The sequence below is a fragment of the Cryptomeria japonica genome, chromosome 7 (assembly GCF_030272615.1).
Source record: "Cryptomeria japonica chromosome 7, Sugi_1.0, whole genome shotgun sequence".
Lineage (NCBI taxonomy): Eukaryota > Viridiplantae > Streptophyta > Pinopsida > Cupressales > Cupressaceae > Cryptomeria > Cryptomeria japonica.
Window position 1 is genome coordinate 49085409 of NC_081411.1, and position 18020 is coordinate 49103428.

General features: G+C 37.6%; 2 protein-coding genes across 3 annotated transcripts in view; one reads left to right on the plus strand and one right to left on the minus strand.

Annotated features, from left to right (window-relative positions):
- Positions 1-10186: 10186 nt before the first annotated feature.
- LOC131046507 (uncharacterized) lies at positions 10187-10903 on the minus strand. Its single transcript, XM_057980268.2, has one exon. It carries the CDS (start codon positions 10901-10903, stop codon positions 10187-10189), a length of 717 nt encoding a protein of 238 aa, XP_057836251.2.
- A 4144-nt stretch (positions 10904-15047) lies between these two features.
- Positions 15048-18020, plus strand: part of LOC131046456 (vacuolar fusion protein MON1 homolog) — a 224606-nt gene continuing 221633 nt past the window's right edge. For both annotated transcript variants that reach the window (XM_057980206.2, XM_057980207.2), the window contains exon 1: positions 15048-16097. In XM_057980206.2, coding sequence (XP_057836189.2) covers positions 15429-16097 — 669 coding nt within the window. In that variant the 5' untranslated portion in view covers positions 15048-15428. The remainder of the gene's footprint in view (positions 16098-18020) is intronic.

Sequence of the window (18020 nt, forward strand, 5' to 3'; positions counted from 1 at the left end):
AGATTTTTATTGATCCATTACCTTCTCATACCTCTAATGCAATTGAGACTAATGATTCCTCTCTTTCATCTGATGGTCTTGTGTCTATGACTCCGAATGTGATTAACTTTGTAGAGCAGCAAGAAATCCCTAAAGAACCTTCCATCACATTTGATTCCAATGAAACCATTAGGGCACCTGATGGTCCTTTATACATAGTTGCAAAAGTCAAGAATACACCTTGCCGTGGAGTGCTTATTGATCCTTCGTGCATGGTTAATGTTATTACTGAAGAATTTCTTTTTACTTTGCAATTGAATCAAGTGATTTATGACAAAACAGATGTGGTTGTGAAATTATTTGATGCATTTTCTTCTCCTGCAATTGGTTCTATTACATTGCCTATTGAGGTCCATAACAAATCTCTTGATGTGAACTTTGCTATTATTCCATCTTCCGAACAATTTCGTGTGAAGCTTGGCTATCCTTGGCTGTCTTCCATGAAAGCTATTGCTTCTCCTATTCATAAGTGTTTGAAATTTCCCCATAATGGTGAAGTTGTTACTGTCAATCATAGTCTCTTTAAACCAGCTGAAAGAACTTCTAGCGTTCCTATTGATTACTTTTGGCCTAAACAATTCCAATCTCTTCCTCCGCGAAGTGATCATCTTTTCAAATCTTATCAAAAGTGGAAAACAGATATGATCCTATCTCTAAGTGAACCTAGAACACCTAAACTTGATATTCCTATCATTCTTGAGAAGGAAGTTCTTCCTTTGAAAGATAAAACTAATGTCTTTCCTCAAGAAGATTCCCAACCCATCCCTATGGATATGACTATGCCTAATAAACTTCCTAAGAGTGGACCTATACCTCCTTGTCATGATGGACTTGGTCTTCTCCCTAAACCAAAAATTCCTCCTTTATATGGAGCAGTTCCTCCTCCTTCTTTTTATAGAGAGAAGAGACCTTGTTCTTCTCCTATTATCCAGCCTAAGAGACCACAACCTAAACACCCAAGTGCTAAGGACGAGAACATTCCTTCTCCTCAATCTTCTCCACTTCCTACTAAGACTAGACGAAATCGTTCTGCACGTGAACGCCGACGAAAGCGTCATCTTAGAGCTCAGGCAGCTGCTTCTCGAACTTTGCAATCTCCAAAAACACCTTCAACAAGCATTATTCCATTTTCTCCTCAGCCAGACATTGAGCCTAAATCTCCTAAACATAAGATGCATGATGGTCTTGATCCTGTGCGAGTTAAAAATCCTATTTTTATAAATCTTGATGATGATATAGATGAAAATGTTATGCATGATGAAAATGTTACTCCTCTTGCTTCTGATAGTGAATATGAACTTGTTGATGTTGATAACCATTTATCTAATGAATTTTCTAAAGCACTTATCCTAGCTCCTAGACAAGAACAATGTGGCTCAGAACATGAACATAGCCCTTGTTTGGATCTTGTGATAGCTCCATCTGTTGTGTTGGATGTTCCTCCTCTAGCGTGTTCCCTGCCTTCCCGAAACATTGATCAGCAAGATCGGGGGGTAGATGACGTGCTAGACTAGTTACATTAGCATAGCAGATTCTCTCCCCCTCTCTTTTGTTACTTCTTCTATATGTTATTCTCATTCTTCTATTTGTTGTCCTTAGTGTTGTCTACTTGAGGACGATGCAAAGTATTGAGATCTCTCGATCTCTCTCATGTTGACTCAAAAGACACATGTGTTCCCTTCTTCTAGGTGACCTTCCTTGATTGGGGAATGAAGAATAATTATGCATACATACATATGATATATATACATGAATTATCATACAGCATACTGACCCCGAGGAAAGCGAAGTCACCTTGTGCTTTGTGTTTTGTGTCTATTATCCTTGGGTTTATCTCACACTTGGGGGCTAAATCCTTGCGATAACGTGCTCCTTTCCTTTCTCATTTCTTATGTGTATCACTACGTTAAAACAATCACCCCCGGTGAGGCATGTGCGATCGCTTTAACGTAGGGGGGCATACATCCCGTTCATATCTTTTCAAGATACTTGAAAATTTCTTGGCAAATTTAACCTTGCCTTGAAAATTTTTGATATCTTTCTTGCATGACTCATAGTGAGGGAACCTTACTACTGACAGTCATGGTTCTCCCTCGTGATCTTCCCTTTTACTTTGTCAATCGAAGTCGTAAGATCCTTAGTCCACTGGGGGCTTGGTGTATCTTGCCTCCTTGACGTGGTGAGAGTCTTTCAATGTTGTTTCCTTGTACTTTACCGGAAGTATGAGCATACATACTCCCGCTAAAGTGGGGGCTAAATGTAGCGTCCTAAAATTGCGACACTTGCAATTTCGACTGCATTTCGGTCTTCACGATGGCGACGCAACACGCAACCTGAATGGAGACCCCGAAACTTGCTCACGACACTGAAAACTGCATTTTTCAAGTACCCTGGCCTGAACCTCCTTGCACCCTGCTGTCTCGGGAGGTGGGACCAGAGCGCCCAGTGCCCTGGTCCTTAAGGACCAGGGCGCCCAGCGCCCTGGTCCCTGGGTCCTATTTTGGGCCCGGTCTCCTAAGGGGTCTCAGGTCTTTTTGTTTGCAAATTGGAAATTAAACTTTCCTGGTCGGCCTAAGGTCGGGAAAATCAGTCTATCAACCCTAATTGACAAGTATATAAACTACATTTTCCTCTTTCATTCGACATGATGGAAAAGGCGTGGAAATTATACTCAAGCATTCAAGCATTCAAGCATTCCTTCAAGCAATTGATCATTTCAAGTCTCCATTCAAGGCTAAGTGTTGCATTCAAGACAAGGCTTCAACCATTGAAAAGGAGATCACATACTACATGCTACAACATACAACATACAACATCTATACCTTCGCACATAAGGATACAAACATCCTTAGAACAAGGTATTAGTACTTGTTTTACAGTCATTTACATTTACAGCACTTGCTCATTTCTTGGTTAATTCCAAAACTGGGGTTTGACCTAAAGGCAAACCCCTAATCCCTAACCCCCCAATCATCTTCGCTTTTCTATGTGTAGGTTGCAGGTACGCGGCTGAAATTGAAGATCTGGAATCCTTGTGCAGAGACGAACAGATCTCCCTTCGTTTCGCGGATTTTTAGGAGGACCGTGGCGCCGGGCGCCATCGTTCCAACAACTTTTGCTCAAATTTGCAGGACAACGCCGTATCAACATTTTACTGCTAATTCCAGGTCCGCAGCTTCATCCTATATCCCTATCTCAGTTTATAAGCGAATCTTTGTCATTTTCTATGCATTCCTAGCTTAATTCTTCTATGCACATTCTTTACAAAAGAGGGTAGCCTTGCTGTCTTAACCCTTGAAACACATTTAGCATCCAATCTTGCATTGCGTGGGATTGGATCTTGTGGGTTTCAACCCCTCTTTTGAATGTAAAGTCTCTCCCCTAAGTGAAAACCATCGAATCCTAGTGAACCTCCCTTCTCTCTCCCCGGAGTTGGAAGAGGGGAGAACAACTAGGGTTCGATCGCGATTTTCCGCTTTACAAAGAGTATAAGTCTATTCTCAAGAATGATGTTTGGGACATTGTTCTTATGCCTAAGAACAAATATGTAGTGTCTTCTAAATGGATTTTCAAAATCAAACATGCTGCATATGGAAGTATTGAAAAATATAAATAAACATTTATCACCAGAGGTATCTCTCAGAAAGAGGGAATTGATTATGAAGAAACATTTGCTCTTGTTGCCCGATACACTTCTATCAGAGCTCTGATTGCTATTGATGCACCTAAAGGATGGAAAATCCATCAAATGGATGTAAAAACTGCATTTCTTAACGGTGTAATAGAGGAGGAAGTCTATCTGGAACAACCTGAAGGACTTGTAGTGCATGAACAACATTATCATGTTTGCAAATTGAAGAAAGCCTATATGGGCTCAAACAAGCTCCCCGAGCTTGGTATGAAAGGATAGATCACTATCTGTCAGGACTTGGCTTCTCAAAGAATGATGCAGATTCAAACTTTTACTTCAAGGTAATAAATGGAGATATGTTAATTATTATCCTTTATGTTGATGACTTGTTAATAACAGGCAAGGATCATCTCATCATCAAATGTAAACAAGAACTTGCAGCTGAATTTGATATGAAGGACTTAGGGCTCCTACACTATTTTCTAGGTTTAGAAGTATGGCAAGAAACTGATGAGATCATTCTAAATCAAGGGAAATACACTACTGACATTCTAAAAAGGTTTGTAATGATGGATTGTAAGTCTATGTCTATTCCCATGGAAACAAACTTACACAAGTTAAGAGAGGCAACTGCAAGTTCTGAATCAACAGATTCCACCCTCTACCGACAGATGATTGGATCATTGATGTACTTGGTCAATACTAGACCAGATATTTGTTATGTTGTGAATGCACTTAGTCAGTTCATGTGTGAACCAAAGCAGTTACATATAGTTGCAACAAAACACATCTTGAGATATCTTCGTGGAACAATTGGATATGGCTTAAAATATAAAAATATAGATCTAAACCTATATGGATATACAGACTCAGATTGGTCTGGAAGTGTGGTAGATCATAAAAGAACATTAGGGTGTTGCTTCGGTTTAGGATCAACTATGATATCCTAGTTTAGTAGAAAGCAATCTTTAGTTGCTCAGAGCTCCACAAAAGCAAAGTACATTGCGACATCTATGGGAGCATGAGAAGCAGTATGGTTGAGAAAACTCCATGTAGAATTGTTTGGACAATCCTTAGATCCTACTATCATCCACTGTGACAACTAGAGTTGTATAAAGCTTTCAGTAAACCTAGTATTTCATGACAGATCCAAACATATTGAAATACCTTATCACTATGTTAGAGACATGGTGGAGAGAAAAGTAATTCAGTTGAGGTATATTAGTACTGAAGATCAAACAAAAAACATTCTCACCAAGCCTCTCGCCAAAACAAAGGTAGAACACTTCAGAGGTAAGCTTGGTATGGTTGAAATGTAAATTTTGAGTTTTGAGTCTCAACATTATTATTGTACTAATATATTCTAAAGATGTTTAATATAAACTCTTTCTGTCATTATGGGCACTTGCGTACATCATTAAGAAGTGACGACTTTTGAATGATAATCACTTGTATTTCTAGTAGTTATTGAAAGGTGACAACTTTACAATAACTCTACAATCTATCATGATAGATATCATATGGTTGATATATGTGAACATGTCATGATAGTGCATATCTCTTAAAACAATTTTTTTATCATAAGGCTGATATCCTGAAATTGTTGAGATACATCATGGTGGATATTAAGTGCTTAATATCTGTGAGCATGCCATGATTTTCATACATCCCTATGGTAGGCATCATATGGTTGATGCTAGTGCACATACCATATTGGATATGTTGGGTTCTGGTAAGTATCATAAGTGTTGATACTTGTAGACCATTTCTCTTGATATCATATAATGATATCTACTACACTATGTGTAGTTCCTCTATGAGTACCTTGTAATCCTTCTCCCTAGCTAAGAGGGAGTGTTGATGTTTTATAGCTTCGGTCGGAGAAGTCTCATATGTATAAGTAATGCAAACTATCGTTGATATGATTATATACATATTAATATATGTAATAATAATAAGCATTCTTATTTTTTTTATTGATGAGTGCTATAAAAGGGGATAGCTCCCTTACATCGCATGTATCCCTTACAACATACACATCCCTTGCATACTAGACAAACCTAAGTGCTAGTCCTAAACCAGTGTTATCCCAAGTAATGGAGAATTATAGCCATTCTCTCCCCAATATCGACCACCCTGACAGCTTCAGCAGTTGAGAGCCAGTTATTTTCGGAGTAAAGCGGTCGCCTGAATGGCCCGAGATTACCATATATCACCCCCATTTGGAACACTTCCCATGCCTTCGTAATGAAATTCCTCTTCCTTTCCCTTTCAGCCCATGCTTCAACCACCTCTTCGTTTTCAGAATCTGAATCCTCCTCCAGCGAGTCGGGGACATGATGAGTTGGATTAAAGTAACATCCCAGTAGACTCACCCAGCAACTTGAATCCAAATCCATTATTGCACTAGCAATCGCCTGACTGTCCGCCGTTCTGATAAAACTATCAATCTTTAGCACACATACAACCATTGCCTTGAGGATGTCTACCATGGGGCATAGCACCGCCTCATAAACAAAGCCGTCACACCAATGTCTCTCACTCCCCAATATTCCTTCCACCATCCTCCATAGTGCATCCCATGTTCTCTCATCCGAGAGAAAAAGCTTGCGACATTGTTGTCGAATGTTTTCTTCTATGCACATACAGCTAAGGCCAAAATGGTGAACCATCCAGGTCTCCTTTGTTTTCTTTCACCTTCACCAAATATTCAACAAGAGACCTCATTATATAACCCAAGTTTGTCTGATCATCGCCACGAGATCACTGTTCATCGATTCTGCCGAGGGTTCTCTTGGGATCAGGTACTTCCAAAATGAGGTTTATCCCTTTCCTATCCATATATTTCCGTCATGTTCCTCAGTTCCATCCGCCCAAGTCTGATCAAATGTTCTTGAGGAGATTTTATCAGTTGTGACAGAAATCTATTCAGTGTTTTTAGATTCCTACGTATAATCTTTATCATGGAGTTTTAACCTATGCCAGTCCTATCATTTCTACACGAATCCCCGTAATCTTCCTTCAAGATTTTTAATAGACTCTCACTTGTGACTGTCCTTAAAACCTATTCTCTGTCCTTCAAATCCACCCCCAAATTTGCCATGTGATCCGCTGCTCTATTTGCCTCTCGGTAAGCGTGAGAAATTTTGTAGTTCAAAATCTTCTCAAGCTCTGTCATGACCCCCTTTAGTATCCTTTGTAGTTTCCAGTTTGGTGTCCCCTCGTTTTTAATTGCATTAATGATAATTTTTGAGTCTCCTTCAATCCACAGAGAGTTAATATTCCTTTCGTTGCAATGTTTGAGACATCTAACTAACGCCATAGCCTCTGCTTCATTGTTGGTCGCCACCCCCATATGTCCGCATACACTTAGAATCATTTCACCTTTATTATTCCTAACAATACCACCGTATCTTGCCCTACCTGGATTCCCCTTAGCCGCCCCGTCGAAATTTAACTTTAACCAACCATTCCCTGGAGGTTCCCATCTTGCCATTTTCCTACTTACCTTCCTGCTTATAATGTTAATATTTGGTGGTTTTAACGTACCCCATTCCTTTTGAACCCATCTGTCCCATTCTGTGATGAACTCTATCTTCCTATCATAGGCCTTGACATTAGCTATTTCGCTTATTCCAACCTTTATTTTATCAATCACTTGCTCCAGTGATAAATTTTTCCCTTTAAAGATCCTGCGATTACAATCTTTCCATAATTGCCAGATCAACATCAATGGTGATGACCTCCATAGTGATCCCCATAAAGAGTTTTTATGTCCTTTTAGCCAACTCCTGAAATGCTTTTCAATGTTCTCCTCTGTGGCGGACATCTAGCTTAAGTTCTGACATAAACAACTCCAACATCCTTTGGCAAAGGGGCATTCGAAAAGAAGATGATTAGTGGTCTCCTCGCTCCTCATGCATAACACACATACCGAAGGTTCCTAGATCCCATATGTCTTCAGTCTCTCTCCTGTCAGGATTCTTCCATGTAGCACAATCCATAAAAATGCACCCGCCCTTGGGGCCACCTACTTGTCCTAGCATAAATGACTTGGCCACAAGTTGACTTCTTCATGGCATTAGATGTGGTACCCCATTTTAGCAGAATACTCACCCGACTTGGCCACACACCATATGATCTCATCCTCCACCATTTGGATGGAAATAGACCTTTTTCCCAACCCCTCTATCAACCTTAATTGTTCCTCCTTAGTCATGCTCATTACCCTGATTGGTTTCCAATTGAATATGCCACTACCTGGAGCTGTCTCCTTGATATAATCTACCACGAACTCCCCATAGGTGATTTCAGCTTCTTTGATCCAATCTGCCTAATCAAATGTGTTGCTAAGGGTTTCATACCTCTCCCAGGAATCGCCCCAGAATCTTGCCTTTTTGCCATTCCCAATCTTCCAAGTCAAATGGTTAGTTTATATGTGCCTACATTCTTTCATGAATTTCCAAATTGATGATCCACCATTTATGCTATCAAGTGTTAAGATTCTGCTCGGGTCGCCACAATCCAAGTATTTCTTCTGCATTAGTTTGCACCACAGTTTCTCTGGGAATCTATACATCTTCCAGATCAGTTTTGCTCCTAGTGCTAGATTCTATTTTTCTAGAACCCTCATTCCCGCCCCCCCATACACCTTAGCTTTACATACAATATTCCAGCTGAGAAGCAGGATCTTCCTTTCTTGTTTAGCTCCTTCCCATAAATTTTTTTTTATGAAACTTTCTAGAGCCTGTATCGCTTTGGTTGTCAACTTGAAGGCTGACATGGCATAAATAGGCATTGCGGTCAGCACCGACTTGATCAGTTGAATCCTCCCCGGGAGTGAAAGCCATCTATGTTTCCATAGGTCTGCTTTATGTCTGCATTTTGTAATCAGTTCCTCCCATAGAACCATCTTAGGTGCTCCCGCAAACAATGGGACACCAAGATATTTTAACGGGAGCTTGCCCACCTGCCACCCCAATACCTTTGTAATATTCTTCTGCGTTGTTGTTTTGGTGTTGAAGAAGATTATCTCCATCTTATTATTATTTATATATTGCCTTGTAGTTTTAGCATACATTTCTAATGCTCTTTTGATTACCTTTGCTTCCCTAATGATGGCTTCACCAAATAGCATTGTATCATCCGTGAACTGTGAGTGCGTGATTACTGGCAACTCTTCATGTATAGTGATTCCCTTCCAGCTTGCCATCTCTTTCAACTTATGAATATGTCTACTGAAAGCTTCCGCCATGAGGACGAACAGGAAGGGCGAGATCGGGTCACCTTGTCTCAGCCCATTGGAACTCTTAAAAAAACCATGCAATGAACCATTGACTGCAATTGAAAGTGAGGAGAGCAAACACATGTCTCAATCATTTTTATCCACTGGTTATCAAATCCCATTCTGTCCAGTACTCCGAATAGGAAGTCCCATCTCACTTTATCATATGCCTTCAAAATATCAATCTTTATGATTATTGCTTTTTTCTTTTCTGTCATTATAGAGTGAATTGTTTCACTTGCTAAGATTATGCTGTCTGCGATTTCTCTTCTTGGGCCAAAGCCATTTTGTTCTGCTGAGATAATTTTTGGTAGTAATTTTTGTAATCTACTAGCAATTGCCTTAGTTATTATCTTATAAATCACATTACATAAGGCTATGGGCCTGTAATCCTCCAGTCTGCTTGCTCCCTCTTTCTTCGGAATGATTACGATTACTGTATTATTCATTTCTTTTACACATTTTCCTTTTAATCTCACTTGCTCGATCACCTTACAGATGTCTCCTTTCAAGAATCCCCAGCAATTTTGAAAGAACTTAGCCGTGAACCCATCCAAACCTAGGGCCTTGTCCGGGTGCAGGTTGAAGACCGCCTTCTTGACCTCCTCTTCTGAGAATGGTGCCATCAACATCTGGTTGTCATCTAAAGTTATGAGTTTCGAAGTTGCTTCTAACATCAGATCCCTCAATCCATCTTCAACATCTCCTATAGAGTTCAAGATTTCCTCGAAGTATTCATTTTCCACCTTGCCGATTTGGTCTCTATCCTTGATGCTCGCTCCATTTCCAATGTTGATTTCCTTGATCAAATTTTGTACCTTTCTTGCTTTAACAGAGTCATGATAAAACTTCATGTTTCTGTCTCCTTCTTTAATCCATAATTCCCTAGATTTGTCTCTCCAATAAATTTCATCCCTAGCGAGCATTTCAGACAGCCTCTCTTTCAATTCCCATTCCTTGTTAAACTCTTCCTGTCCCATCCCATCCTCGAACACCTTCCTATTAAGCGACTCCAATTCCTCCTCTATTTCCTCCTTCTCCGTAAATATATTTATGAAAACATCCCTATTCCATATCCTAAGTTGATTTTTAACAAAAGACAACTTTTTCATGAAGCAGAAACTTGGCGTACCTTTCATTGATTGGCATTGCCTCCACCACTCTTCCAGTTTTCCTATTAGAGAGCTATCCCTCCACCACATATTCTAAAATTTGAAGTAGCCACTCCCGCCTTATATTCTTTCCCCTACCTCAAGCTGTACTGGATAATGATCGGATAGGCTAAGAGGCAAAACTTTGGTCGTTAATTGGATCCCCTCCTTCAACCATTCATTCCCGCTCAGGAACCTATCCAGTCGTTCTGCAATATTGGAAAATCCTCTCCTCCTATTGGTCCATGTGAACCATCCTTCCAATGGTATACAATCCGACAAATTACACCTCCTTATAAAGTCCCCGAAGGCCAACATATCCTTAGTGATTTTATTTGTTCCACCCTTCTTTTCTGTGAGATCCAATAGCGCATTATAGTCTCCTCCCATTATTATTTTCTCATTTTTGGTTGCCACTTGTGATTCGTACAGTTCTTCCCAGAGAGTTTCTTTTTCTTTAGAATGTTTGGGTCCATATACATTCCAAAGGTAGAATTCGAATCCCCTTTGCTTACAACGTATCTTACATTGTATCCAGTTGCTGCCACCGTTTTTACGCTCAACCTCAACAGCGAATGATCTCCATAACACCCCCAGACCGCTAGCTCTGCCTACCGCCGGTTGGAATAGACCACTCCATTCTTTCATGTTACTCACAAACCTATTCCCTTCATCCAAATTACATTTGGTTTCCTGTATCAAGATTACTTCGCTTGCTAACCTCGCCAGATGCCTTTTTAGCATCCGACGTTTGTCAGGGGCAATTATGCCCCTGACATTCCAAGTGGTGATCCTCATTGTTTCCCAAGGGAGCCTTGGACTCCCTTGGTACTTTTCCGTCTGAAAAAATCCGAGACACTCACCAAACCTTTCTCTTTCGCCTCCTCCTCTCTCTTGGCTTTATTCAATTTCCTACCCCTATTTGACTTTGGTTTCTTTGTTATCATGATCATCGATTGCTTAATGCTTCTTTTGTCAGTTATTCCAATTTTGTCTTCTTCCGATTCGACATCCGATATTTCTTCATTCTTAGAGAGTGCCCTAATGAGCGCATCTTCAACTTTTTCACCTGTTTCCAGATTTTCTCCTATAGTTGTGTCCGTCTGGACCACCCTTCCTTCAGGTTGTAGGATGTCCATTTGTTTTTCATCCCCCCTCTTGTTGGACTCAATCCTCAATATCTGATCTTTCCCCTCTTCTTTCTCCTTTCGGATTGGTCTCCATTCCTTGTCTTCCCTTTTCTGGATCCTGGAATTCAATGAGGAGTGATTCCGCCTTCCACAATTGGAACAAAAAAAATGTTGCTCCTCGATCTTGACTGATTGTATCCATTCCATCCCGAACGCACAAAGTTTGATTTGTGAGGGTATTTTCTTGACCGCGGCTAATTGTAATCTTGCATATTTGTAAGAATCGCCCAATACATTTTCTGAGTCTATATTAATTAGGGTGCCCAGGGATCTCCCAATTTTTGTTAACGCTTCTTTTGTCCAATATTCTAATGGTAAATTGTTTAATCTGATCCACATTGGCTTGTTGTATGGATCCGTCTTCCATGGATCGAAGTTCCTGTGCCATCTTTGTAGATATAACGGCTTGTCCTCCATCTTCCACAATCCTCCTTCCAAAACCTTTAGTCTTTCTTCCTTTGTTGCGAATATCACAATGAAGAAACCCCTTGGCATGAATTTAGTGATGTGTGGCGTGTTCCAAGCTACTTTGATCCAACCTTCAATCTTCCTGCGATCTATCTGCGGCCCTATGAAGTGACATATTATTGCCAGATCTTTGAGAAATTCAGCATCCATCTGGATCTCCTCCTCCACATCAATTCTCTGTATCTGGTCCGATTTTGAGTTGCTCGATTCTTTGCCCTTCCTATCAAGCTTCTGTTGTTCCGGCTCACCCTTCTTCTCCCTTTGCGAATTTTTACATTCAGCTTTTCGCTCCATTTTTTCTTAATAAGTATTCTTATTATTATTATATATATGAATATCTATATATACATAATTTATATTTATTATTGTTTATATAAATTAGAATATGAGCACCGTATCTATAAGTATCGATTATATTGATCAAATGAAATGATCAATATAAATCAATTCTCCACATTAAATAGTTTGATATGTATTTATTGTCGTGTATATCTACTTTAGTTGATCTCCTTTCAAAGATGATTATGAAAGTCATTACTTGCATGTAACATTAATAACTAACAATTAGAAGAATTGTTAACTGCTAACAAACGATTAAGAGGAATCGTTGTTTGATTATCAACCGAATAACAAATGATTAGAGAATCCTTGTCTTGCATAACCTTCGGTATAGAGACATCTCAATGAAGAGACATGTCTCGACGCACGTGGAGGCATGTCTATTCATCGACATGTCTCCACGTACGTAGAGGCATGTCTGTCCATTAACATGCCTCTACTGTAAGGTATATATCATGGTGCAGTTCGAGTTTGATAGGCAAGGACAATAATCATAAGTGCAAGCCTTTTAGATATCGATCTTCTTCATTCAGCAAACTCAAATACATTATGCATTAAGTTGTGTTCCCTTCACATGTACAACAACCTACACTCAAGAGTTCATTGTCATATAGTTTAGTGAGAACCAAGTATTAAAAAAAAAAACAAAACGGATCAGATATCTAATCTGATCTAAACTTTGACATTCTAGGGAGTCTAATGTACACAATGCATGCATTATATTGAATGTTGCCTAAGCATGGTATTTCTCTATAGGTTTATGTTTAACCTTGATAGAGAGCATTCCAAGGCTTGCATTAAGAGGGTATTTAGATAATTGTGAGTAATTAATTAATTATATGAGAAAGTTATTATTAGAGCTTTGTTGATTTTGAATGGACAAGTGACTTAGATAGTGAAGGTCCATTAATGGCCATGTTTCTTTGTTTGACAATTCTTTCAATTGGATGAGTAAAAGACAACCTACAATTTTATTGTCCACTATTGAAGTAGAGTACACGGTTGTTGCACATGCTTGTAGAAGGTGGTATGATTAGATAAATTGTGTTCAAAAGTTGGTTTCATTAACACAATGAGTTAAAGTAGTTGTGACAGTCAAAGTGCTATATATCTGGGTAGGAATGCCATGTACCATGCTCATACTAATCATATATGATGTACATCATGATTTTATTCAAGAGATGGTGGATAGTGAGAAGCCCTTAATTTAAAAAGTTGACACTTCAAAGTTGTAGATTCACTTATGAGATCAATGAGCATATGGATTCTCTTGGTATAAAGAGGCCATCCTCTTACATCTTGTACTTGAATCATTTTATGTTTCATGTTTAGGCATTACATGATGCAAAATATCAAGTGAGTGAATGTTAAGGTGATGTTAATCTTGCCGATCTTATGTTCTTCACGTGTTTGCAACACCCTGGGAATAGATAAATAGATACCTATGTACAATTGAATGAATTATTTATTAGTTATTATCTCTTGTTGACTTGAATTTTTTTTTGTAGTGGTACTAAAGAAGAGGTTACTTATGATAATGATAGTTCTAGAGTGATTGGACTTCATTTACATCACTTTCTCATGGCAACGACTATTCTCCATACAAAACAACATCTAATAAAAAACACAAATTTGTATAAGACAATTGTTTTCAATAATTTTTTTGTATTTTTACAACATTGAAAAGGTAGATTAAGAGGATCAAACCAATAAAAATCACATAAAAATCCATTGTGATTTGCAAAATTGCAAATTTTATATTTTTGACTAGGTGCTATTTTGTATGGAGAATAGAAGACCCCCTTTCTCATTCCTATGAAAATACATCCACTCCTTTTACAAATTAAAAGTACTAATTTTGTTTAAAATTTACACTCAAACTTCAAAACAATTATTTATTTAAAAATTTAAATCCAAAATAAACAAAATAATGACTATAATATAATTGAAAAATATACGCCAAAATGATTTTAAAAGCACAAATTGTTAAATAGACAATTTTTACACCAAAAAACATATCACAATTTAAAAAAAGCTTTGTAACTTCTTTGTGCTCTTTTGAATTGGCAAACGAATAGCCCATGAAGCACTGGAATTCGACGGCCACCCTTGCCTGTCATATGAATTTTTTATCACGGTTTAGTCATTCTAATGCTTTTCGTTTTACGTTTTCAAAAAAGTGTTAAGTGTCAATTTTTAAAATTTGTGAATAGTTTAATATAAATTATTTAAGGTTCATAGAATTGAAGTTTGAGTGAAATACAATTGGGAAAAAAAAAAATTAAAAATTTAAAAAACAATGATAAATTAGTAATACACGAAAAAAATCGGAAAAAAAAAATGTAAAATTTTTAAAAATAATGATAAATTAGTAATGCACTAAAAAAATCTTAAATTTACTTGTAAGTTTCTAAATTCACACCCAAAATTTTTGTTTATTATAAAAATAAAAACTATTTTTAATCTTTTTATTACAATATTTTAAAAAATTAGAAATGATTATATCTTATCATTTCTATTGCTAGAAGTTTCTATGTTGATATTTAAGACAATCTTATAAAAAATATTAAAAAATAAATTGACAATATTTTAAAATTTATATAACAAAAAACATACTAATAATTCATATAAAATAATATAAAATTAGAAACAATTATATCTTAATTCTACTATTTTAAAATAATCTAAATAAATTCATATAATTATAATAAAAATTATAAAATAATATATATCAATATATATTACTTATAATTTTTCACGGCTTATTAATAATTTTAAATGTCATATATACAATTTTTGGAAAAAATAGCTTACCATATATACGATCCACTAATTTAATTAGTTGTAATATACGATCTAAAAGTACAAAAACGATCATATAACCTGTCAAATTCCACGCTTGCCAAGTACCTAAAAATCCCAAAAGCACTAGCCGGGGCAAACGACACAGTTGACGCTTTGGTATAAACGGACACATTCTAAGACGACAAATTTCCACGCGTTTTCCCATGACACGAATCGAAAAATGGCAGAAAAACGAATGCGAAACCCAAACATTGCACAATACGCAGAGTCGGCTTTGTGAACTTTCCTACTAAACCCTTTCAATAACGTTCTCACGCAAGCCAGCAATTTGAACGGATCCAATTTGGCTGTAAAGAGCTGTGATGCTTTTTACAATACCAGGTAGGAAATGTTTCAATCAAAGTCAGGTAGATCTAAGCTTCTGTATACAATAAATACATCAGGCATTTCAATCATTTAGGATTTGAGCTTCTAGAGGTTTCGTGAACTTCTAGAAGCCTCATGACCCTTCTGGTTTTTCTATGGCGCGAGAGAATTATCAAATTCCAATAGATTCTGCAAGCCCCGATGAATTTTTCGAGTCATACGAAGATTTATTCGATGACGATGATTCAAGTTTGGGACCTTGTTATCTGCCGGAGAAAATCAATGGTACCGTGAAAACTGCCACACTCGATAATGATAATTGTGAAATCAGTGAGCTAACGGCAATTACTCTGGAATTTAATGGAGATAGAAACCCTAACGGAGATGCGCTTAGTGATGGCCAAACTGAAGGACAGAGTAACTTTAATAAAGGGAAAATTGATGAACAGAGTGCCATTAACGAAGATCAAACTGAAGAACAGAGTGCCATTAATGGAGAGCAAATTGAAGAACAGAGTGCCTTTACTATAGGGAAAATTGAAAAACGTAATACCTTCAATGGAGGACAAATTGAAGACCCAAGTGCCCTTAATGGAGAACCTGTTGGCACTGAATTAGGGAAAGGTGAAATTAAGGAAGATTGGATTGAGGAGGTGGAGAATGGATCGGGTCTTAGCATCAGTGGTTACGATGCCGGAACGAGTAATGGGGGAAGCTCGATGTCAATTTCAAGTCTTGGCAGTGTGATTGGAGATGGAGTTGTGGGACAATTAAGTGACGGGCGTGGATCAGGATGGTTATCAGGGAAGGAGCACAAAAATGAGGTTTGGATTTTCATCAAATTTATCTGCATATAACTTAGATCTTAGGTTAATCTGTTCACAGTGCCTCAAAGTAGTAGTAGACTTTGCTGAACATAAATATAGAGATACAGATAATACTAGAAGAATTTCCTACTACACTTATTCAGATATTTTGTTTCTTTTGTAATTTTAAATGCATGTTGTATCGTTGTTAATACTTGACTTTATCTTTCGATGACCAATTTTCTATGAGTGGGCATTTCTTCTATGGGCTTTCTCTTGTATTGGATATGCCAATTATGAAAAACACAATTTTAAAGCAATGGGAGTTTTCAGTTTTTTAATTGCAACATTTATAACATAATTTTTTGACTTGTCTCTTTCTCAAGTGTAGTCATTTCTGTTATTACTAATGTTTGTATCAAGAGCAGTCATTTCATCTATAACCATTCTCTCATGAGCTTGAACTGTTCACTTGGCGCTTTAGGTAGGATTGAAACTAGTAAAATAAACTAGTATGTGCTCGCTGGCTATCTCTTTGTGTGCTTAGCTACCTTGATTCCTGGACTTAGGGAGAGGTGGAAAGAGGCACATGACTATATGCGTCCATAATGTTTTGTTGTAGTGGTTTCATAATAACCGGAACATCAAAATGACAGTTCTAGAACATTTAGATTATGTTTAACACGGTCGCACTAAACATGATCTGTTTTCAATCTATGGATCTTTGTAGAAGAAGCATTGCTTTTTAGCTTGAGGCTATAGAAACCATAGAAGCTACATTGCACAAATCAAATTCGTCTCTAGTACAAAGTTGGGGCATTACTGGATAGCTGTTTTGGCATATGGCTTGTCTGCATGCCAACCAGGGATTGAGTTTGATTGGGGGAGTGATCTAAGGTTGCCAATGTCCAATCAAGTTTAAACTAGGCTTAATTGCTTCCATAGATGATTAGTGTTAGAAATTAGGATCTTAGGATACTAATCATTATAAACAAGATTATAAAGTAAATGAAATATGAAACATACATGCAAAATGTACACAGTACACAAGATATACATGGGGAAAACCCTTTCGGGTAAAAAACCCCATAAAGCATCATTTAATTAAAACACTTACAAATATAGTCTATAATAAAATAGACATGAACCTGGGGACACTCCTCCAATACTTCCACATGGCCAATAATACCTCATATGCATAGTGATACAACTCACAATAAAGCTCCAAATTCACACACCTCTCAAATGAGAGAGAACCTCCTTAAATATAGGAGGAAGGGTGACTTCACTAGTCACACCTTTTCAATAACCCCCACTTATAAATAATTAATAATCTAATAGTTATTAGATTATAATTATTTCAAATGGGATATGCTTATAAAGCATATAATATATAAGGTTTTAGAACCTTATATTAGACCATTATATATAAATGTTATAAGGATGTGATCCCTAATAACATTATGTTCTAACACTCCCCCTTAATGTTAATAGGGGATCACATGTCAATTTCCATAAAAGAAAAAATGAAGCACCCCAGTAACGTAGGTCTTCTTTGACAGTGATAAACAGGGACACAAATATATGCCAACATGAAGATCATGCATTCCGGACTACATGAAAAGTCATCTTGTCATAATTTATAATCCTAGTGTTTTAAAAATGATGCTGTGAGGTCTTAAAAATTATATTGGAGCCGCGGTCCCCTCAAATTAGCCTCTCCCTAGGTTCATTACATAGTGCCCGTAGGTCTTAATACAATGCTTTTACAAGTGGAAGTTTTACAAGGAGAAGAATTTACAATATGCCCGTAGGACTTAAAAAAAATCTGCCCGTAGGTCTTACGATACTGTGCTTGTAGGACTTAAAAAAAATCTGCCCGTAGGTCTTACGATACTGTGCCCGTAGGACTTAAAAAAAAAATCTGCCCGTAGGTCTTAC

Bases quoted from the DNA above. Each gene is read 5' to 3' on its own strand.
- LOC131046507 (XM_057980268.2), bottom strand. From the start codon at position 10,903: ATGAGGATCACCACTTGGAATGTCAGGGGCATAATTGCCCCTGACAAA.